The 24,239-nt window shown below is 38.2% G+C and overlaps 1 protein-coding gene across 16 annotated transcripts in view; it reads left to right on the top strand.

The window, feature by feature from the left end:
- The window catches only part of AK9 (adenylate kinase 9), a 170,532-nt gene that overhangs the window by 75,316 nt on the left and 70,977 nt on the right, over nucleotides 1-24,239 (top strand). For 12 of the 16 annotated variants that reach the window (XR_007518982.1, XM_049898557.1, XM_049898541.1 and 9 more), the window contains exons 14-19: nucleotides 4,671-4,784; nucleotides 4,874-4,978; nucleotides 9,635-9,745; nucleotides 11,184-11,332; nucleotides 20,290-20,446; nucleotides 21,278-21,392. Coding sequence is in view for 14 of the 16 variants with exons in the window: in XM_049898557.1 (XP_049754514.1) it covers nucleotides 4,671-4,784; nucleotides 4,874-4,978; nucleotides 9,635-9,745; nucleotides 11,184-11,332; nucleotides 20,290-20,446; nucleotides 21,278-21,392 (751 nt within the window). In the remaining 2 variants the exon portion in view is untranslated. Of the gene's footprint in view, nucleotides 1-4,670; nucleotides 4,785-4,873; nucleotides 4,979-9,634; nucleotides 9,746-11,183; nucleotides 11,333-20,289; nucleotides 20,451-21,277; nucleotides 21,393-24,239 lie in introns of those variants that run through there. The other 4 variants (XM_049898567.1, XM_049898641.1, XR_007519005.1 and 1 more) reach the window with 4 other exon arrangements.

Below are 24,239 nucleotides of genomic sequence, written 5' to 3'. Positions count from 1 at the left end.
TAGTTGTATGCACCAGATTCTAGTAGCAGCAGGGTTTCACACTCCGGGGAGGGGGGGGAGCAGGATGCTGACAGGCTTCCCCCAAGTGCCAGTGAGGTAGGTGTGTCTCTATTCCTAAAGCACCTTGGTGGGTGGGCTCTGCAGCTGTACCTTAGGCCCCCAATGCAAGTACCTCTACAGATTGGTAGGTGTCACCCTCCTTAGACCCCTAAGGCAGGAGGCTAGGTGGTCTGGGGGGAGCTTCAGCCCTCAGTTCCCTGTTGTGGCTCAGTGAGGGCTCTATTGAATACGCAGAGATATCAGACCTGGGAAACTTGTCTTTCCAGTAATCCGCTAAAACAATTACAGTCAGATCCCTATCAGAATTGCCTTTGCATTATAATAGCCACCTTGTTCCCAGTAGGGATGAAAGCCCAAGACTGTGGATCACATATTTTTGGCTGGAGCTGGTTTTGTGTTTTTAGTCCAATTAGGGAAGGATTTTTGGTCCCTGGGTTTTTGTGGTTGCTTCTCTCAGGCCAGGAGAATGGGTTAGGAAAAGACCAAAAAAAAAAAAAGAAAGAAAGAAAAACCACAGCGCACTTCACTCTCTGGCTCAGGAAATTCCAATGTTAATGAAGCTGCCTGGGAAGGGGAGGGGAGGGCTCAGATAGATAGGAGAGAGTAGCGCCCCGGAATATAGACAAAGTTACTTATCTTGCTTGGGATGACTGTTTAATCTGAGATTCCCGAGGGGCGTGTTGACTGTGTGCGCTGGCTGGGTAGAGATTGCCCCGAGGGCCAGGCCCGCGTCCTGTGCTTGTGCTGTCTCAGAAGCCGTGGTCAGTTCCTCCACTCCCAGTCCAAAGCCCAGCGCCAAGGTTCCCCGGCTGGGACGCCGCACTCCAGGCTCCAAAACCAGTCGCTGCCTCCCGGTGAGTTCTCCTCCTGTCAGCCATGTCACTGCACTGCCTGCGTGCACTGGCTGGGCTTCCCCCAAGGTCACTTCTGGGGGCTAGGGCTGCATCCTGTGTTTGCGCTGTCTCAGGATGCCGTGCTCAGCTCCCCTGTGCCCAGTCCAAAGCCCAGCGCCAAGGTTTCCTGACTGGAACTCTGGCTCCTGGCTCCTCAAACAGTCGCTGCTCCCCCGTGGTTGTTCGTTCTCAGTCTCTGTCACTCAGGTCAACTCTTTAGATCTGTGTTTGATGGTCAGTGTTCGTAGATTGTCATGTATGTGATCAATTCACTTGTTTTTCCAAGTCTTTGTTGCAAGAGAGATCCGAGGTAGCTTCTACCTAGTCAGCCATCTTGGCCCCGCCTACCTCCATGTTCTTTTGATGCTTCCTGAGTCTTTTAATATTTTCCCTGTAGAATTCTTTAATATTGCAACTTGAGGCTTGAATTTTTTTCTTGTTGTTTCAGCTTGAGAAATGCTGAGTGTGTTCTTCCCTGTTAGTTTTCTGTCTCCAGGTCTTTGCACATGTCATTATAATACTTTGTCTTCTTGAACCACCTTAAGAAATCTTCTGTTCAGCTCTTCATCATCTCTCCTGTTAATTTTAGCTACTCCACGTTCAAGAGCAACTTTCAGAGTGTTTTCTGACATCCATTTTGGCCTTTTCTTTCTCTCCTGTCTTTTTAATGACCTCTTGCTTTCTTCGCCTGTGATGTTCTTGATGTCATTCCACAACTCATCTGGTCCTTGGTCATTAGTGTTCAACGTGTCATATTTATTCTTGGGATGGTCTCCAAATTCAGGTGGGATATACTCAAGGTTGTACATTGGCTCTTGTGAACTTGTTCTAATTTTCTTCAGCTTCAACTTGAACTTGTTTTTTCAACTTGAACTTGCATATGAGCGATTGATGCTCTGTTCTACAGTTAGTCCCTGGCCTTGTTCTGACTGATGATACTGAACTTTTCTATCGTTTCTTTCCACAGATGTAGTCTGCTTCATTCCTGTGTATTCCATCTGTCGAGGTCCACTTGTATAGTCCCCATTTATGTTGGTGAAAAAAGGCATTTGCAATGCAAAAGTTGTTGGTCTTCCAAAATTCTGTCATGAGATCTCCAGCATCCTTTCTATCACCAAGGCCATATCTCCAACTACCAGTCCTTCTTTGTTTCCAGCTTTCGCATTCCAATCACTAATAATTATCAATGTACCCTGATTGCATGTTTGATCAATTTCAGACTGCAGCAGCTGATAAAAATCTTGCTATTTCTTCATCTTTGGCCTTAGTGGTTGGTGGATAAATTTGAATAGTAGTTGTATTAACTGGTCTTCCTTGTAGGCATACGGATGTTACCCCATCATTGACAGCGTTGCACTTCACGATAGATCTTGAAATGTTCTTTTTGATGATGAATGCAATACCATTCCTCTTCAAGCTGTCATTCCTAGCATAGTAGGCCATATGATTGTCCAATTCAAAATGGCCAATCCCAGTCCATTTCAGCTCACTAATGCCTAGGATATCAATGTTTATGCATTCCATTCTTGATGATTTCCAATTTTCCTAGATTCATACTTCACACATTTCACATTCCTATTATTAATGGATGTTTGCAGCTGTTTATTCTCATTTTGATTCATTCCACATCAGCAAATGAAGGTCCTGAAAGCTTTACTGCATCCATGTCATTAAGGTAGACTTTACTCTGAGGAGGTAGCTCTTCCCTAGTCATCTTTGGATTGCCTCCCAACCTGATGTGTTCATCTTCCAGCACTGTATCAGACAGTGTTCCACTGCTATTCATAAGGTTTTCACTGGCTAATTCTTTTCAGAAGTAGACTGCCGGGTCCTTCTTCCTAATCTGTCTGAGTTTGGAAGCTCAGCTGAAACCTGTCCTTCGTGGGTGACCCTACTGGTATTTGAATACCAGTGGCATAGCGTCCAGCATCACAGCAACGTGGAAGCCCCCACAGTACAACAAACTGACAGACATGTGGGGGAACACATTGATTAGGTTCTTGGTATATGCTCAGTTTTTATCTTATTTGATAGTTCTGTTACTTTCTAGTACTTCCTGCTTGCCCTTTTGTTTTTCTGTCATTAAGTTATATTGATTTCTTCTCTTCCACCCACCCCCACTACTTAGTGTTTAGTTAGAAGTTTTGCATTCTGTTTTGATGCTATTACTACCATTTGCCTTTGAATCAACTTCTACTCATGGTGACCTCACATGTATCAGAATAGAACTGTGCTCCACAGGGTTTTCAATGGCTGATTTTTTTTTCCCAGAAGTAGACCAACAGGCCTTTCTTCCTATGTGCCTCTGGATGGACTCAAACCTCCAATTTTCAATTAACAGCTGAGCACATTAACTGTTTGCATCACCCAGGGCTTTTAAGCCTGTATTTCCCTGTGTTTGAAATGAATGATAATAGTAAGAGTTAATAGGTGAAATACCTTATAATTTTCCAAATGTTTTCACATGCTTGATTTCATTTGTTTCTCAGAACATCTGCGACGTAAAATATTACTGTTATTTTAGTTTGAGAAATAAATTCAGCAACTCTTCCCAAGGTCAACAGCGTTCATGGCCGAGTTCAGAGTCCAGCCCTGGCCTGTGAATCTCAATTTCATTCAACTACTCACTTATCAAGCCAGAAGACCACTGGTGGAGGCAGAGGTCTGGGCCCAGTGGCTGGCTGCCTATCCCTACCCAGCACCACCCCCCACCAACACCCAGTGGGCGAGAGAATCATGAAAATTGATACTTGGGCTCTAAGGTCCAAACAAGCAGGGGGAAGGGCTGGCAGACCCAGGTAGTGTCCCTTGTGCTCACCTCAGGCCAGACCCTATTCCATTCAGCCACCCCACCTCCCCCAGAGACCGCCCCTGGGGCATAGCAAGGGCTGGGAACCTCAGAAGCACTCCCTTGGCCTAGTGAGACCTGGCCCCTTAAATACTTGAGGTCGTGACATGAATAAAACCACATCCTCCTAGATCAGCCTAGGCCTCAGGCAGACTTAAGTTTCTTTTTAACATAAAAAATGACAATATAGATAATGGCAGCTAACCTGGAGCAGGAGCCCTGGTGGCTTAATGGTCAAGTATCAGACTGCTAACCAAAAGTTGATGGTTCAAACCCACCGGCCTTTCCGTAGGAGAAAGATGTGGCAGTCTCTTTCCCTAAAGATTTTTTTAAAAAATCAAATCTGTTGCTATAGAGTTGATTCTCACTCATAGTGACCGTATAGGACAGAGTGGAACTGCCCCATAGGGTTTCCAAGGAGCGGCAGGTGGATCTGAACTGCCAACCTTTCGATTAGCAGCCGAGTGCTTAGCCACTGTGCTACCAGAGCTCCACAGCCATGGAAACCCTATAGGGCAGTTCTGCTCTGTCCCATATGATCCCTATGAGTTAGAATCCACTCAGAGGCACATAAGACCAACAACCAGGAACAGCCTTCCTGTATGCCAAGCATTTTCCAAGTTATGTGTTTACGTTCATATCTCATTGAATCCTTGTAACAATGCTATAAATTTTATGATCTACATTTTGGGAAGTAGAAATTGAGACAGGGAGATCAAGTAATTTACCAAAGCCACACAGATCCAAAGTGAGGGAGTCAGAACTCAAACTGAAATCTGTCTGGCTTTAAAGCAGGGTCTTCTCACCACTAGGCCTGTCCACCTATCCGCAACTACCTTTTGCTAACACAACCAATTATTACCTTTCAGCCGCATTAGCTTTAAGAGAATTTCAAAGAGAATTTGGAAGAAAAGAGTATGAAGAATTCCAAATGGGACCGTTTAAAAGCCTAGAAGACATGCTGTCTTCAGTTGAGGAAGACGGTAAAAAAATATATATTGTTGATGTTATTGGTCAAATCTTTCCTAATATAGATTAGCTGATAAAGCCTATTATTCTTTCACTGTAATAGACAATCAAGAAACCCTAAGAGAAGGCTCTCTAGAGGACACTGAAGAAACCAAAATGCAGACAGAAAAAGTCTCCGCTGATCAAAGTGCCAAAAGTGATAAAGATGGTAACAAACAAAATGAACTACAAATACCATGCTGACGGGTCTTTTTTCTGTTTATTTCATATTTGATCATATGTTTACACTGAGCTTAAAATTACACACACACAAATGGAAATGTCAGGAGGAAAAAAGCTAGCTGGTTTGAACTGAATAGCTATAGGACAGAAATAGAATTACTGGAATGAACAAGAAAACATTATAAAACAGGGAGCCAAACACAATTAGAGCCCAAAGAAAATTTTTGAATGTTTTCAGACATGATACTGTCATATATCATGTAATTCTAAATTCTCTCTTAAAAGCTCTCTTGCCCCTTTTAATGTACTGAAATAAGACCACCATAGACCCAGAGTTTTAGCTGTGAAATTTTATCATATAGTATTATGTATACTTATAAAATTTTTCTTCACATATTTTAGCATAATTGAGAGTATGCAACATAAACTGTTTTTACCTTTGTTGATAAAGGCAAAATGATAAATGTTATAACATTTAATTATAATGTAATATTTTAAAATTACTTCATTAGGAGGTATTTTAAATTACTGCACACATTTCCCTACTTATTGTTGTTTTTGGTGTTAGGTACTGTCAAGTTGGTTCTGACTCAAAGTGATCCTATACAACAGAATGAAACTGTCCAACCCTGCACCATCCTCACAATTGTTGCTATATTTGAGCCTATTTTTGTAGCCACTGTGTCAGTCCGTCTCATTGAGGGTCTTCCTCTTTTTCGATGAACCTCTATTTTACCAAACACAATGTCCTCCTCCAGGGACTGGTCCCTCCTGATAACATTTCCAAAGTATATAAGATGAAGTCTCACCATCCTCCCTTCTAAGCAGCATTCTGGCATGTTTCCAAGACAGATTTGTTGGTTCTTTTGACAGTCCATAGTATATTCCATATGTCATGATGTTGCTTATTGGTCCAGTTGTGAGGATTTTTTTTTTTTTATGTTGAGGTGTAATCCATACTGAAGTCTTTAATCTTCATCAGTAAGTGCTTCATATCCTCTTCACTTTTAGCAAGCAAGGTTGTGTCACCTGCGTGTTGTAAGTCATTAATAAGTCTTCCTCCAATCCTGATGCAGCATTCTTCTTCATGTAGTCCAGCTTCTCAGATTATTTTCTCATACAGATTGAATAAGTGTGGTAAAAGAATACAACCCTGACACACACCTTTCCTAATTTTAAACCACACAGCATCTCTATTTATAAGCCGTAGTTTTAACCAGTGCTTTATGTTACACATTTCTGTTTCTTTTTTTTTTTTGCTACTGTAAATAATGCTTCAATGATGTATTTATACATGTTGAAATAAGTGGAATTACTAGATTAATGAGTATGAAGCTATAGACAGAGTCAAATTTCTTTGCATAAAAGTTGTTCCATATTACAGTCCCCTCACTACTATATATAGTACATGACTTTGCTTTCCTAGTATTTTTTAAAATATTTTTATTTTATTTATTTGATTATTTCCGAAGTTGATATTTTGATATTTATCGATTATTTATATTCTTTTCTGAGGTGACTATTTTTGTCTTTTGCTCATTTTTCTAAATTATTGTGTCAGTTATATGGCCTCTCTGTAAACTTTATATATTAAACTTTTATTTTTCATCTTTTTCCAAAATTGAGTGTTTTGCCTTTTAAATCAGCTTGCTGTTTTTGAAATAGAGATGTTTTTCATATTTTTGTAGTTGAATAATTACTTTTCCTTTGTTGATTTCTTTTTATTATGATTTTATTTTGGTAAAAATATAACAAAACATTTGCCAATTCAATACTTTTACATACACATTTCAGTGACATTGATTACATTCATTATATTAACAGCCATCACCACTATCTGCCTCCAAATTATTCTACCACCATTAACAGAAACTCAGTGCCTCTTAAGCTAAGACTTCCTTTTTGCTTCTCCCTCCTACCCCTGGTAAACTTTGGTCTCTAACAAACCAAAAAAAAAACTCGGTGTTGTAGAGTCAATTTCTACTCATGGTGACCGTATAGGACAGAGTAGAACTGCCCCATAGGGCTTCCAATGTTCTAAATCTTTACAAAAGCAGACTGCCACATTTTGCTCCTGTGGAGCAGCTGGTGGGTTTGAACTACTGACCTTTTGGTTAGCAGCCCAGTGTTTTAACCACCGCACCACTAGGGCATATATTTGCCTCTTTTATATAAGTATTGGTCCTTTTGTGACTGACTTATTTCATAATGTTTTCAACATTCATCCATGTTGATGCTGTCTGTAAATGTTTGGTTGAATTCTGCAGTGAAACCATCTGGTCTAGGACTTTTCTCTATTGGGAGGTTTTTGGTCACTGATTCAATGTCTTCACTTGTTATGGATCTGTTGAGACCTTCTATTTCTTCTTGAATCAACGTAGGAAGTTTATGTGTTTCTAGGAATTTCTTCTAAGATACCGAATTTGTTAGTGTACAGCTATAGATAGTATTTCCTTACAAACCTTTTCATTTCTGTAGGGTTGGTTGTATTGTCCCACTTTCATTTTGTGATTTTAGATATTTGCATCTTCTCTTTGTCAGTCTAGCTAAAGGTTTGTCGATTTTATTGATGGAAACCAAATTCTAGTTTCATTGACTCTGTTGTTTTCTAGGAGTTCCTGGGTTGTGCAAATGGTTAAGCACTCGACTATTAGCCGAAAGGTTGGCCACTTGAACCTACCCAAAGGCACCCTGGAAGACAGGCCTGGTGATCTGCTTTCAAAAGGTCACAGCCTTAAAAACTCTATGGAGCAGTTCTATTCTGCACATATTTAGTCACCAGGAGTCAAAATCAGCTCAACAGCAATAAACAACAATTGTTTTTCTATTCTCTATTTTATTTATCTCTCGTTTTATCTTTGTATTTCCTTCCTTCTGGTAGTTTTGAATTTGGTTTGCTCTTTTTCTAATTTCTCGAGTTACAAAGTTAGGTTATTGATTTGAGCTCGCTCTTCTTTTTAATGTAGGCATTTACAGCTATAAATTTTCCTCTGAGCACTGCCTTCGCTGCATCCCATACGTTTTGGTATGATGTGCTTTTATTTTCATTCAACTCTAAGTATTTTTTTATTTCTTTTTTGATTTCTCCTTTGACTTATTCATTGTTTAATAGTGTGTTCTTTAAGTTCCACATTATTGTGAATTTTTCCAGTTTTCCTTCTGTTATTATTAGTTCCTACTTTCATTCCATTGTGGTTAGAGAAAATATTTTGTATAATTTTAATCTTTTGAAGTATAGTGAGACTTGCTTAATAGCCTAACACGTGGTCTATTTTACAGAATGATCCATGTGCACTACAGAAGAATGTATATTGAGATGTTGTTGGTTGGGGCATCCTTATAGCACTGCTAGATCTAGTTGGTTTATATTGTTGTTCAAATCCTCAATTTCTTTACTGATCTTCTTTTTAGATGTTCTATCCACTGTTGAAAGTGGCGTATTGAAGGCTTCAACTATTATTTTAGAACTATTTTTCCTTTCAATTATGTCAGTGTTTGCTTTATATGTTTAGGGCTCTGAAGGTAGGTGCATAAATATTTATAATTGTCATCTATTCTTGATGAACTGACCTTTTTATAATTATGTAATGTCCTTCTTCTTCTCTTCTCTTACAATAGATTTTGACTTAAGGTCTATTTTGTCTGATGTTAAAATCACCACACCAGCTCTCTTTTGGTTACTATTCGCGTGGAATGCTTTTTTTCCATCCTATCACTTTCAATCTACTGGTGTTTTTGTGCCTAAGATGCGTCTCTTGTAGATAGCAGTCATTTTTTTAATCCATTCTGCCTCTCTGTGCCTTTTGATTGGCCTTTGTTGATTTCTTATATTAGTCAACCAGAGATTGAATATATACTTATATTCTGTTTATTTTTTTATTGGTTCAACCTTTCTGTATTTAGTTTTAAATGAATCTATAATTTATTTTGTTATGTAAGGTAGAGCAGCTAATTTTTTATTTGTTTCTCCTACTGATTCAGAGAGATATATGCTTGCATGGTGTTTATTTCAAGCCTAATAGGAGTTGAACTGGGCACAGTCAGAACCTCATGCCTCCTTCCCCAGTGCATACACGTGTGCGTGCGTGCAGGCACACATACACAGGCTTCACAGGAGGACCCACCACTTCCTCATGCATTAAAATTTTGGCTGGGAGCCCCATCTCTGCTGCCTAGCCACAATACACAAGACACACGGAGGGACCCTTCTCCCCCTCCACATAGTCTGTTTCCTCTTTGGGGAGGCAGTCCATTGTAGCAGACATCAGCGCCTCTACCCGCTGCCGGAGGGATGTCTGGGCTGCTAGTGTGCATTGGTGAAAAGAAGTTTTCTGATCAGCGGCTCACGCTCCTTCCTCATGTTTTTGAGATAAGTACAGCCTTTACCTCTTGGAGTCCAGAAGGTATTAGGTACCTCAGAAAGGGCAATATTGATTTTTATTTCAATTTAGATCCACTATTACTGTTATGGGTTAAGTTATTGTCCTTTTTTCAACTGCTGATAGATGTATTTACCTATATTTCAATGTTATGGTTACTATTTTAATAAAAATTTGGGGAATATAAGTTCTAGGTCCCTGGACAAACACTACAGTCTTCCTTGGGAATCTGCCTACATCTTTCTTTAATATTATTCTTTTAGGTATTAACAATGTTTTATTCACAGATGAAAAAGAAAGCAGTGAAATTATGTCCAAATTTAAAAGTCTGTCTCGAGGCCCTAGTCAAGAAGTAGAACTATCTTCCAAAAAAGGTAAATCAATATTTGAGTGATTTGGTTCTCTAAGATTTTAGTTCTATAAAACACAAATAACTCCTTCAGAATTTAGAGGAGAAATGTGAGGTTTTTAAAAAAAAAACCATAATTAATGTGTAACTTACTCTTAAAAGTACTCTTATCATAAATAGTTGGGATGCAAAAACATAGAAAAAATAACATGCAAAATGTTGTTTTGCTCAAAAAGAATATTAGGAAAACAAGAGATCTTTCTGCTCTGCCATTCCTGGCATGTGGTTTTCATAACCATTCACAATATGGCTGCAGGAGCTCCACCCATCATGTCAGTGTGCCTGTTAGGAAAAGGAGAAAAAGCAAAGGGCAAAAAATAGGCACTCCACCCAGCTGAGTCAGCTCTCTTTAAAGAGATGCCAGGAAGACTCACCAAAAAAAAAAAAAAAAAAATTTTTTTTCTGTTTACACCTCATTGATCATCCAAAGCTATAAGAGAAGCTGGGAGATACAGTCTTTTTAGCTAGGCACATTGGTGCCCCCAGCAAAGTCAGCGTTCTGTTACTAAGGAAGAAGAGAATAGATATTGGGTAGACACCTAGCAGCTTCTAGCACATCTAGCATCTTTGTCTGGTTATTTTTGCGTCATCATACCCCCTACTACCAAGGCTTCAGGAAGATATGGTGCTTTGTGGGAACAACCTGGTCTCTCCATTCCTGAGAACAGATTTCTCACTTCAAGGCAGGAAGTGCAGCAGACAGCTTCTCTTTGAAAGCCCTTTTGGGCTTTTCTGGGCTGGAATCAATTTGGCCCTGGCAGGAGACCCTGTCAGATGGAGCCCCTGGGCAGCAGCTCAGGAAGCACAACTATAAATGCAGAGGCAGAAGATCTAGGCGAAGCCCCCAATCTCCTATCTCATTGGAGTAGTGGATGAGCTTTCACATCAGGATGCAGCCTAAGAGCCACTGAAGGAGACACATCAGGACCAAATAAGGGCAAGAAGCAAGTGTAACACTTGAAAAACCAGCCTATACCACCCTTTTCCCCATCCACTGCAACTTGCCTACAGCCTGTCTTCTTACTGTCCTGTGTAGTCTCATGCTTGTAATTGGAAGCATTCCTCTTGTTTTCTGACTCATTCCCTAGATGCTTATTTTTTAACTTGGCCCCTGGAACCCTTTGGTCCCTACCTCTTCTCGGCTTCCTTGCTTTTGACTCCTGCCTGGCATGACTTTCTTTTTGCCTCATTCATTTCCATTCTGAAGCACTGGCTGAAGTCCCTGCTGATATTTTTGATTCCTGAATTAACATTTCCTCTCCTATCCTTATCTCTCTCTTCTTCCAGCATGTTCTGCAGTAACACAAAGATAATACTTTCTTGGGTCAGGTATTTACAATCATATTTTATTGCCAACATCGCCCACTAAAATCATTAATGGCATTATTTATTAACTTACTTAGTTTCAATAGAAGACACTATAGAAGAGGTAACTGCAGACCATCCAGAGGTTGTTGCCATGGTTGAAGAAACTATAAAAATGACAAAGGATATGAACTTCGAACAGCCATATGAAAAGCATGCTGAAATTTTAGAGGAAGTGCTCAGAGAGGTAAGAAACCCAGCTGTTAATTTTAACATTGACTTAACAACAACTATTCGAAACAATATAGACAAAAATGCTAACCTAGTATATACATAGAGTCTCATTTGACAGTATTGAAATCTGTAGCCTTCAGGTTCAAGTGCAATTTGTAGTCAGCAGCGTTGTGTATAATGTATCACAGTGAACAACTGCTGATGCTCTTTGATAAATTTTGATTAAAGAAATCATGTAATATAATTTCATAGCTTTAAAATTAGTTAACTAGCTTTTAATGTCTTTGATTCAACTCAATTGGTTCAAAGATGGTGCATATGAAGCCAGTGACAAGGTTAGATATTTCCTCTATGAGCTAATTAATCATAGACCAGACAAATTTTGCTCCATAGTTAACTAATTTCCTCCAACCCCCTTGACCATGCGTTCTGTGATCATAGGAGAAATGGGTAGACAAACAAGTGATTTCCCAGTCTAAGGGGAAAATAAAACATCAAATACAGTGTCCTACCAGTGGTAAATCAGAAAGCTTATCTTTTACTTATAAAGAACAATGTATCCATATGAGCCTGTTTTGTACAGAGATCTCGAGTAAGCATTCAGAGCAAAAGTCAAAGAATAAATCACTTTGGACTAAAAATGAACTGTTTCTGTATTTCTTGTAATTTGAAGAAGATGTGATTTCAAGTGATTATGTGAAAGTATAGAACCACTCTACCACACATGGGTTGTAGCCCTGGGTGGTCTCCTTGAGCCCTAGGCTGTGTACCAGCCTCCATGACTCTGCAGTTCCCAGGATGAATGGCTTTCTCCCTCTGAGTTTCCCACGCAGACCTTTCAGCCTCCTCTGCATCCCTTCAGGTTGTTCAGTTGTCAGTTTATTCCTTCAGAGACATTGGTGAGGACCTACTGTGTGCCCTGTACTATGCTAGATACTAGGGATGTGAAGATGAATTAATCAACACAGAACTTTGGCTGCTAACGTAAAGGTTGGTGGTTTGGACCCACCCTGAGAGTCCATGGAAGAAAGACCTGGCAAACTGCTTCCATAAAGATTGTTATTGCTGTTGTCTGCTGTCGTAAAGATTACAGCCAGGAAAACCCTGTAGAGCAGTTCTACTCTGTCACATGTGATATCACCATGAGTCGGAATCAATTCGATGGCAAATGGTTATTTCTAGTTCCTTTAAGGAGCTATTAGCCAGGTGTGGAAGACTGGCATATAAACCAATAATTGAGTTATCATCTGCTACGTGGTAAATAGAGGTATACAAGGTGTAGGAATTCCACAAAGGTTGAAAGTTTCATCTTATGCTGGAAAGTGAGAAAAGCATCCCAGAGGAGATGACATGCAAGTAAGGGACATTTTTAGGATTGTGGAAGTCCCATACTTGCCCTTGACTGAAATTTTTCTCCATTTTCTTAAGAGTTTATTTTGGAGGATACAGATCAGTGCCATTAAATGGTAAAGTGCAGCTCTGGAATTGTATGAGAGTTTAAATCCTATGAGATTTTAACATTGAAGCTGAAAATCAGACTGTCATTTCTCAAGAGAACAGAGACCTATGCAGAAGACTGTTTTACCTGTCATCAGTTTCTATGATCTCTATGATTAGGAAAAATATTTTTCAAAACTAGCTAGATGAAGAGATACCTTTTTCATGAAGTACCTGTTCAACTCATTTGCCTATGTTTTTTTAATTGGATTATTTGTCTCCTTTTATTGATTTGTTCTGTATATATTCTGAATATGAGTTGTTTGTTGAATATATTGCAAATATCTTTACAAGTATTTTCTATCTTGGTGAATAAAAAACCAAAACCAAACCTGGTGCCATCGAGTCAATTCTAACTCATAGCGACAGAGTAGAACTGCCCCATAGAGTTTCCAAGGAGAGCCTGGCGGATTCGAACTGCTGACCCTTGGGTTAGCAGCCGTAGCACTTAACCACTATGCTACCAGGGTTTCCTCTTAATGAATGGAAATTGTTAATTTTAATGAGACCCAATTTATTAACTTTTTCTTTTCAGTTAGTGCTTCTTTATGTTCTATTTCAGAAACCTTTGCCTACCTAAGGTCTTGAAAATATTCTTCTGGATTTTTTTCAGGAAATTTTGTTTTATCTTTCACATTTAGATCTCAGATTCATTTTGAAGTGATTTTTGTGTATTCTAAAGAGAACATCCAAGTAGCCAATAAGCATATTAAAAGGTGTTCAACATCATTAATCATCAGAGAAATACAAATTGAAACCACAATGTGAGGGTTAAGATTCATTTGTTCAATATGAATACCCAGATGCTCCAGCACCATTGGAAAGACCATCCTTTTGCACTATCATATATCCAGTGGCTATATATGTGTTGTCTACTTCTGAACTTTGTTCTGTTCAACTGGTCTATTTATCTATGTGCCAATACCAATGGTATTAACTACTGTAGCTTTATAACAAGTGTTGGAATCTGGTAATGAATATCCTTCAACAGCCTGTTTCTCCTGTCATTCCATCCGTCTCTGTGTCATACATCATGTTTTGTTCTGCTTGCTTCTTCAAAATTATCTTGGCATCTATAGGTCCTTTTCACTTCCAATACAAATTAAATCAGCTTGTCAGTTTACACATGCACACCTGCTGGAATTTTGGTTGGCTAGCATTGAATCTATAGATAAATTTAGTGAGAACTACAACTGGACCAATGAACAACATCATGATAAATGGAGAAAAGATTGAAGTTGTCAAGGATTTCATTTTACTTGGATCCACAATCAACAGCCACGAAAGTAGCAGTTGAGAAATCAGAAGACGCATTGCATTGAGTAAATCTGCTGCAAAGGACCTCTTTAAAGTGTTGAAGAGCAAAGATGTCACCTTGAAGACTAAGGTGCGCCTGACCCAAGCCATGGTATCTTCAGTCACATCACATGCGTGTGAAAGCTGGACAATGAATAAGGAAGACCGAAGAAGAATTGATGCCTTTAAATTGTGGCATTGGCAAAGAATATTGAATATACTATGGACTGCCAGAAGAACAAATAAATCTGTCTTGGAAGAAGTAGAACCAGAATGCTCCTTAGAAGCAAGAACGGCGAGACTGCGTCTTACATACTTTGGACACGTTGTCAGGAGGGATCAGTCCCTGGAGAAGGACATCATGCTTGGCACAGTACAGGGTCAGTGGAAAAGAGGAAGACCCTCAACAAGGTGGACTGACACAGTGGCTGCAACAATGGGCTCAAGCATAAAAATGATTGTAAGGATGGCACAGGACCAGGCTGTGTTTTGTTCTGTTGTACATAGGGTCGCTGTGAGTCAGAACCGACTCGACGGCACCTAACAACAACAATAAGTAATATTGAGTCTTCTAATTCATGAACATAGAGTATCTCTATGTTCTCTTTAATTTCTCTCATCACTGTAGTTTTTAGTGTAGAGCCCATCAACATCTTTCATTATGTTTTTTCTTGGGTATTTGATTTTTCACAATGCTATTGTAAATGTTATTATGATTTTATTTTCCAGTTTCATTTCTACAAAAATAAAAAACCCATTGCCATCAATTCCGACTCTTAGCAACCCATGAGACAGAGTAGAACTGCCCCACAGGGTTTCCAAGGATTCAAACTGCCAACCTTTTTGTTAATAGCCAAACGGTCATTTCTACAGCCATTTTTAATCTTCATTTTTCTATCGTGCCTTCTACTAAATTCACAGCCCATGTTCAAAGCAAACATGACTAATGTACCTTGGGCCTAATGTATGATCCAGTCCAGGGAAAGTGAATAGCTTTAATTTCAATTGCCAATTCTGAACAGTTAGGTGTGACTCCAAAGCCACAACTGATCTCAGCTTCTTTTAGATTCTTTTGAAATTACAGTTTAACAATATTTTAGAACCTTAAAAACACAAAAATAATGATAGATATCATTTTTACCAAGGGAAGAGAAGAGTCACTCCCTTGAAATGAAGAGTGCATGGAAATTGCTTTTTCCACCCCCAGCCATTTGCACTCTTACCTGGTTTCCACCTGGACTAGCTACAGAGCTCACAATAGAAGCTGATGCTGGGGGACACTGGGTGTCTTTATCAGCAGCAACTATTGCTTTGCACGCTTTTGTGGAATGAATCTGTTACAACAGAATAGCTCAGTACCTAATAGAAAAATGGTAGCTGCATCAAGGGAAATGAGCCTTTGGTGTCAAACCTACACCACTGTGTATTTTCCAGTTCAAGTCTATGACTTGTTGTCCAATGCACGTCGTAACCACTGGCTGTTTCTCTTGCCATTGCATATTTCTCTGTCATACAGCGTGTTTTGCTCTGCTTCTCTCTTCACACGGTTTTCTCTCCAATGTCTCTATTCTTGTCTATTCTACCTTTTATCTATTTTGCAGTCGCTTTGTCTGTGTCTCCCACATCTCTCCCTTGTCACGTCTTGTTCTCTCTGATCCCTCAGTCTCTCCTCTCTTCTCTCCTCTCCTCTTGTCCTCTCTCTCATCTTTCTATATTCACAAGTGATAAAATAAAAAGTAAACATAAAATAGCACAGAATACAGAAATCCAGAAATGAAAAACATTACATGTTTTATTAATTTAAAATCACAAAATGACAGAAGGATGAATGATGTATGAAAATATGTTCGTTTTTATAGTATCACTTTCTCTCACCCCTTCCCAAAGAAAAGTGCCACTTTATTTTCAACTCATCAAGTTATGAGACACCAATCCTGTCATTCTCTGGTAACTGCTAAACTGGACAAAGACCAAGTGTACAGGCCTCCCAGGGGCCTTTCTGCCACTTTCTCTTCAAGGCACAGTCTCTAGACCAAGAGCCTCACCACCCTAGCCACACACTCTGGAATTCTTTAGGCTGTAACATCCTAAGGAACGTTTTCCCCTTCTCCTCCAGTTGATTATCCCAACTGGAGAATCAGCCTCAATAGACCCCTCTACTGAAGCTGCTATTGCTGATATATCCAAAACAGGCATCATCAGGTACCCAAGTCCTCATCCACCAGACCTTTCCGTACCTCAGCTTGTAAATTTTCCTGGCCTGGAGTAGCTTGTGCTACTTCAGCAACAGCAGCGCTTCTCCTTGGAGCCACCTGTTTTACTGAAGCAATAGGACATCCCTCTAATGTTTTATTTCTCTCTTTTCCCTTACTCCAACATTTGTGAATATGTGGTCTTTTATCACCTGTATCAGGATCATTTAGGAAAAATTAAAGCTAGAAGGATAACTTCTGCTTTTAGTTTGCCCACACAAACACCTCCCAAAAGAAGGAGCTCAGAAGGCCTGGCTACCTTCTCAGAGAGAGGGTGGAAAAAAATACGAACACAAATGACTATCTCAATAAATCATCTGGTCACATGAAGGATAGCAGAATGCCATTTTAACATAAGAATGGTCTAGCTTGGGGCTGCAGACCATAAAATATAATGTTAAAGTCAGAAACAAGACAATGGTATTCCTATCATACCCTTTTTTTAAATGCTCTATGGAAACTTTAGCAATACAAAATGACCTGAAACATAAATAAGGATAACTGTTAGAACAGAGAAGAAATGGGATCATTTCTGCAGAAGATACTGTGTATCTAAAAATGTCCAAGAAAATAATCTGAAAAACAGTGAGAGCTAATGAACATGTCCAGAAATAAAGTAGCCAAAGGAATAAAAATCCCATACACAACAGGAACAGAAATTTAAAATAACTAATAAACCAAAACCCTTTGTTGCTGAGTTGATTCCAACTAATAGTAAGCTTAAAATAGAGATAGACGGTCTACATGAATAAAACTATTAAATGATAAATGTGAACATAAGCAGATGTCAACAAATACAGATAAAATTTCTTATAAGTAAAGACAAAATATTATTGAGTATCTTTCTAAACTTACTTATATATTTGATGCTGTTCTAATAAAAATCTCAATTTTTCTGAACTGACAAAATGACCCTAAAGTTTGTTTGGGAGAACAAATAGCTGAGATTAGCTAAGAATAGTTTGGCAAAGAAATAGAGGGACACTTGCTCTGCCAGCTAGTAAAAAGTGTTGTAATGCTAGAATGGTATATAAGCCTGGAAATTATACAAGAATCAACAGAACCACACAGAAGGGTCAGAAACAGAACTCAGGACAGATAAAAATTAAGGAAAACTTATTTAACATTGTTGGTAAAATTAACTGTTGGGAAAAAACTATTTTGATTCTCACCTTAAATCAAAATAAAAATAATTTCCGCATGTCTTGGTTATCTACGGCTGCTATAACAGAAATACCACAAGTGAATGGCTTTAATAAAGAGAAATTTATTCTCTCATAGTCTAGCAGGCCAGAAGTCCGAATTCAGGGCACCAGTTCCAGGGAAGGCTTTCTCTCTCCCTCTGCACTGGAGGAAGGTCCTTGTCATTAATCTTCCCCTGGTTGAGGAGCTACCCAGAGCAGGGACCCCAGGTCCAAAGGACTCGCTATGCTCCTGGTGCTTCTTTCTTGGTGGTGTAAGATCCCCCTCTCTCTCTGCTCACTTCTCTCTTTTATATCTCAAAATAGATTGGCTTAAAACACTATCTAATCTTGTAGATCTCATCATTATAACTGCTGCTTATCTATCATAGTGATAGGATTTACAACACTAGGAAAATCTCACCAAATGAAAAAATGATGGACAATCACACAATACTGAGAATCATGGCCTAACCAAGTTGACACATGTTTTGGGGGGACACAATTCAATCCATCACACCATACAAACTAGTTTGAATTTTTTTTTTAAAGGAGGGGGGCATTTTTTTAAACTAGAAGAAAGTGTACAATATTAAAATGATCTTGGAATGGTCAAGCAGTCTAGACACAAATGCAGTGCAAGAATTCTTTTAAAAAATATGTAGACTACTTAATAATGAATAGCTTACTATAAAATCCATGAAAATAAAAATTTTAAGACAAAGGTCAGATTGGGAAAAGTATTTATAACAAATATGACATTTTAATTCCTTAATATAAAAATTTCTTACAAACAAATAGGAAAAACCTAATATCCCAATGTTATGGATTGAATTGTGCCCTGCAAAATATGTGTTGTAAATCCTAACCTCTATGCCCGTGGTTATAATCCCATTTGGGAAAGGGTTGTCTTTGTTATGTTAATGAGGCAGGATTAGTGTAGGGTGTGTCTTGAGTCAGTTTATTTGAGATATAAAGGAGATTAAATAAGCAGACAAAAGAAGGAGAGATGAGGTAAGACAGATGCCAAGACACACAGAGATCTCCAAGGAACCTGGAAGCAGAAGCCGAAGAGTCAAAGACCTTCCTCCACAGTAGACAGAGAGGGAAAGCCTTCCCCTAGAGCCGGTGGTCTGAATTTGGACTTGGAGCCCTGGCGGTGCAGTGATTAAGAGCTATGGCTGCTAACCAAAGGTTGACAGTTCAAATCCACCAGCCACTCCGTGAAAACCCTATGGGGCAGTTCTACTCTGTCCCCTATGGTCCATATGAGTCAGAATCAACTCAACAGCAATGGGTTAGCCTCCTAAACTGTGAAAAAATAAATTTCTGTTTGTTAAAACCATCCATTTGTAGTATTTCTGTTAGAGCAGTGCTAGATAACTAAGACACCCAATATAAAAACAGGCAAAGATATAAACAAATAATTCATCAAATAAGAAATACAAATTGCTAATGAAAAAATTTAAAGTTCAAGTTTCTAAAAGATATGGAAATTAAAAAATTTCTCACTTGTCAAATTGGCAAAGATTTTAAGAACTTACAACAGTCAGTACTAGTGAAGATGTAATGATTTAGTCACTTTCAAACACTGTTAAAACAAAAAACCAAACCAATTGCCATCGAGTCAATACCAACTCATAGCGACCCTATAGGACAGCGTAGATCTACCCCATAGCGTTTCCAAGGCTGTAAATCTTTAGGTAAGTAGACTGCCACATTTTTCTGCCCCAGAACAGCTGGTGGATTTGAACCACAGATCTTTTGGTTAGCAGCCTAGAGCTTTAACCACTGTGCCACCAGGGCTCCTCAAATGCTGTTATTGTTCTTGTTGTTGTGTGCCATAGAGTCGATTCCAACTCGTAGTGACCCTATAGGACAGAGTAGAACTGCCCCATAGGCCTTCCAAGGAGCAGCTGGTGGATTCAAACTGCTGACTGATGCAGGTGTTTTTGAATGTGACAATGTGTATGAAAAGATTTTAAAGTGTCTGCTCCTTTATTTCTTTTTCCCAATAGTATGTCTTCTAGGAATCTAACCTAAGGAAATATATAATACCTGGACAAAGATTTATATGCAAAGATGTTCATCACAGTGTTATTAATGATAATATAAATTAGAAATTATATAAATGTCTGACAGTAAGGGGGTAGTTAAACGAATCAAGATTTATTCATTTGATAAAATGCTATGATATCATTAGTTTTTTTTCCCAAAAACAGTTTAATGAGATGTGAAATTATTATAAATTGTATCTCAATGCTTCTTGTCTTTGGTTGAAACCTGCATATTAGCATTGAATTTCTTTATAGCTTTCTGGTTTTTCCCTAATTCTCCAGCTTCTCTCTTTTTTATCTAGCTCTCTTCTTTTACTCCTCAGGATCATTTTTCTCTCCCTTCCTCTCATCTCTTCCTCCAGCTTACTCTTTTTTCCCCATCTCCTCCACCACTAATACCTTAACTGGTCATTCTGTGCCACTGAATAATATATAACAAAAATGTATTGATATATTTATTAACAAAGGCTTTTGATTTCCATTCTTAATTTTTGAAAATTACAGCTTTGATGCTTTAAAATTAAGGTTGTCTTTTAAAATTAAGTGGCTTTTTATTCTCCTGAGGGTAGCAAGAACTTAAAAGATGCTTGATTAAGACACACAAAAGTTATATATCAAGGTAGCATCCTACCTCATTCCTTGACTTGTCAAACTATGATTGTAATATTAGTGTGCAATTCTTCACAGGTAATGAAAGAAAACAAGAATAGGTTTCCTGGTGCTCCAAAAGATGGAGGATGGGTTGTGGATAACTGCCCCTTTACAAGAGAACTGTGGATAGTCTTAGTCGAGAAAGGAATTTTACCTGATTTAATAATCTGTTTATCAGATATGGAAAACAATGGTTGGTAAATATTTGTCATTTAAATTTTGAAATGAAATGTCTATTGCTGATAAGATGTTTGGTTAAAGTAAAGAATGGATACAAATACCACCCCAGCAATTCCTGCATATGCAAAATGAGGCTTCCATCCACTGAGTAGGTGGCAAAGGACAGGGTCCTCGGCCACTGGAGGCACCAAAAGGCTCTTAAAATTTTTCTTTGAAGCTGAAAATTTAACACTTCCTCCTGGTCAGCAGCTATAACTTCTAAAGAAAAATATATAAGGTTAATGGGAAAAGATTAATAGAGGATGCATATTGTATTCCTCGCCTCCCTCTGGAAACTCTCTTCAAATATATTTCCTTGAGTGGCAAAGCAACAGAATAATTACAAATGAGCTCTGTTATCTTTATGTACCTAATTTTCTCCCTTGAAGAGAAGAAGAACTACTCATATATAATCTTTTCCAGTGTTTTGGAAACCCTGGTGGTATAGTAGTTAAGAGGTACATTTGCTAACCCAGTTCAAGTCCACCAGGTGCTCCTTGGAAACCATACGGGGCAGTTTTACTCTGTCCTGTAGAGTTGCTATGAGTCGGAATCGACTCGACAGGAATGGGTTTGGTTTTTTTGTTTTTTAATGATTTAGTTATTACCACGCCAACCTGTAATTTTTTTAAGTATATATTAATATACTTTTAATATTTTAAAGACTCTGGGCTGTAGTTAGATAAATGCTTACAGGATATATTTGAATATATGTAGAAATAATTTTTCATTGTTAATTTCTAAAATATATCTCACTCTATTTAATACATATTCAAAAATGATATTCTTTTTATTTGTATTTCAGGAAAATACTTACTTAATAGACTGTATTTACAGAATAAACCTGAAATTGACGCTAAGATTTTAGAAAGATTACTAGATGAACTACAAAACAAAAAAAAAGAGGAAGAAGCAGCAAGGTAAAATCTGCCTGGCATAAAATAAAGGTTAATGTGTCTTTTATGGATGTTAAATACCTGTTTACAATTTATACTAATGAAATGACTTTTATATCAAAATCATGATATATTAACTAGATCCAAATCCTAATTAGATCTAAGAAAAGCAATAATTTCCAAAATACTCCCAGAATCTCTAAATTGCACAGTTGTGAATGTTTTCATAGCCCATAAATCAAACATCTACTCTCAAAAGACAATGTAAAATAAATGAATAAGCGCACATAAGATATACATATTTTTACCGTATTTACCTGTGACTTAAATGATTTTGCTAACTAGTGCTCACAAATTGAAAAATAATATGTTAGGAAGTAAAATATACTTAAACGATATGAATAAAATTCAAAGCTAAAGTCTACATAAGAAAAGAACAGTTAACAAATAGTATTAAAATTGCTTCTTTTCTTTTTTTCAATCTCAAAACTGTCCGCTTACATTTGATATTGAGGGCGCATTCTCTAATCTGGGTGCAATGAAGAACTTTTAAAAATGTGAACACATGATCTATCTGCTCATTGCTGAGGTCAAGGCTGAACTTCAATGAACTATCAAATTCTTTAGATTAGGGAATAAAAGTATAAAAAGAAACATTGACTTAATTTGCTAATTGTTCTTCCTTGCTGAAACATGCTCTTCAGAGACTTTAAATTTTAATTTGTCCACTGGGATTCCTACTCCTCAAAGTGATAAATGTCAAGACGTTTCAGAGGGATATCTCTCTATGTAAATCCACTAAGCCTCCTACTATTAATGGTTGCTTCTACAGCTGCGTTCTCAAATGCTGTTTCCTTTCTCCCTTCAGATATCAGCAGTTTGAGCTTCAGTTGGGGAGAGCTCTTTAAGCTAGACTTAGAGATGTTAAATTTCCAGAAATTATGAAGCTGGGAGATGGGAAGTGGGATAAATGGGGGTAACTGGTGTTCATTATTCATCTAAATCAGTCATTCCTTTAGGACCTTAGCACACAAATATATGAACCACAATTTAGTTGAATTAGTTTATAAAACTATTGTTTGATATAGCAATTAAAAAGTATTACTAATTCAGACAATAATTGTAGACTTATTACATTTACTTTTAGACATATAAAAGTTTTGTTACAAATGGAACTACGATCTGCTAATGTTTAAGGGATGATTTGATTTTTTTGCAGTGTATGAAAAATGATCACATATTTGAGAACAGATATCAACATAATAGTAAAACAAAGTTCATGTGATTTCTAGACTGAAGGTCTGCTACATTTTATATAAATAAAAAATATATACATCTATAATTTTTCAAGAAGAAAAGAGAGCTAGCTCCTGACTCTCTCCCAGTCTCTCGACTCTCTACTTTGACCTCTGGTTAGCCATGTGAAATTTTCTGAGCTAGGTCTACAACTAATTTTTACTTCTTTTGATTCTAAATTTTTACAGCTTTATGTTGTTATTAGGTGCCGTCGAGTTGGTTTCGACTCACAGTGACCCTATGTACAACAGAACAAAACACTGCCCAGTCCTGTGCCATCTTCGCAATTGTTGCTATGTTTGAGCCCATTCTTGCAGCCACTGTGTTCTATCCATCCTGTTGAGGATCTCCCTGTTTTTCTCTGACCCTCTACTTTATGAAGCATGATGTCCTTCTGCAGGACCTGGTCCCTCCAGATAACATGTCCAAAGTACGTGAGGCAACATCTCACCATCCTCACTTCTAAGCAGCATTCTAGCTATACTTCTTCCAAGATAAACTTCTTCGTTCTTCTCCCAGTCCATGGTATATTCAGTATTCTTCATCAACACCATATTTCAAATGCATCAAGTCTTCCTCAGTCTTCTTTATTCATTGTCCCGCTTTCATATGCATATGAGGTGATTGAAAATACCATGGCTTGGGTCAGGCACACTTTAGTCTTCAAGGTGACATCTTTGTTTTTCAGCACTTTAAAGAGGTCTTTTGCAGGAGATTTGCCCAGTGCAATATGTCATTTGATTTCTTGACTGGTGCTTTCATGGACATTGATTGATTGAAGTTGTGAAATCCTCGACAACTTCAGTCTTTTCTCCTTTTAACAGGATGTTGCTTATTGGTCCAGTTGTGAGGATTTTTGTTTTCTTTATATTGAGATGTAATCCATAATGAGGGCTGTGATCTTTGATCTTCATCAGTAAATGCTTAAGTCCTCTTTACATTCAGCAAGCAAGTTTGTGTCATCTGCATATCACAGGCTATTAGTAAAGTCTTCCTCCAATCCTGATGCCACGTTCTTCTTCATATAGTCCAGTTTCTCCGATTATTTGCTCAGCATACAGATTGAATAAGTATGGTTAAAGGATACAGCCCTGACGAACACCTTTCCTGACTTTAAACCACATGGTATCCCCTTGTTCTGTTGGAATAACTACCTCTTCATCTATGTACAGCAGCAGTATACTTTGTCCAGGTTTTGGACCAGGAAGGTCTCACAAAAGAGTGTAGCCCAAACTAAGTAGAATAATTACTGATGAGCACGCAATCAAAATGGGGAAGGAGGAGTTCAGAAACAATACCCAGTAGTCTCAGAGGTCCGAGTCATGAACAAAGAGAACTAGAATTACACCAAGACTTAACTGTGGAACATAGAATTAGAATGCAATGAGAGACCACTCCCTATTAAAATACAAACCTGTTGGGAGAAGAGTTTTGTAATGTCTTTTGATGAAAATATATGTCACTAAATTTTCAAAGGACGTGAAAATGAGCACAGAGAACACTGAATATGAGAGAATAAAGGGCCTATAGGAACAACCTGAGGAAAGCTGTGTGATGCTGTTGTAAATAGGCTCT

Source organism: Elephas maximus, chromosome 1 (genome assembly GCF_024166365.1).
Source record: "Elephas maximus indicus isolate mEleMax1 chromosome 1, mEleMax1 primary haplotype, whole genome shotgun sequence".
NCBI classification, from domain to species: Eukaryota; Metazoa; Chordata; class Mammalia; order Proboscidea; family Elephantidae; genus Elephas; species Elephas maximus.
This window is presented reverse-complemented; position numbering and strand designations above follow the sequence as displayed.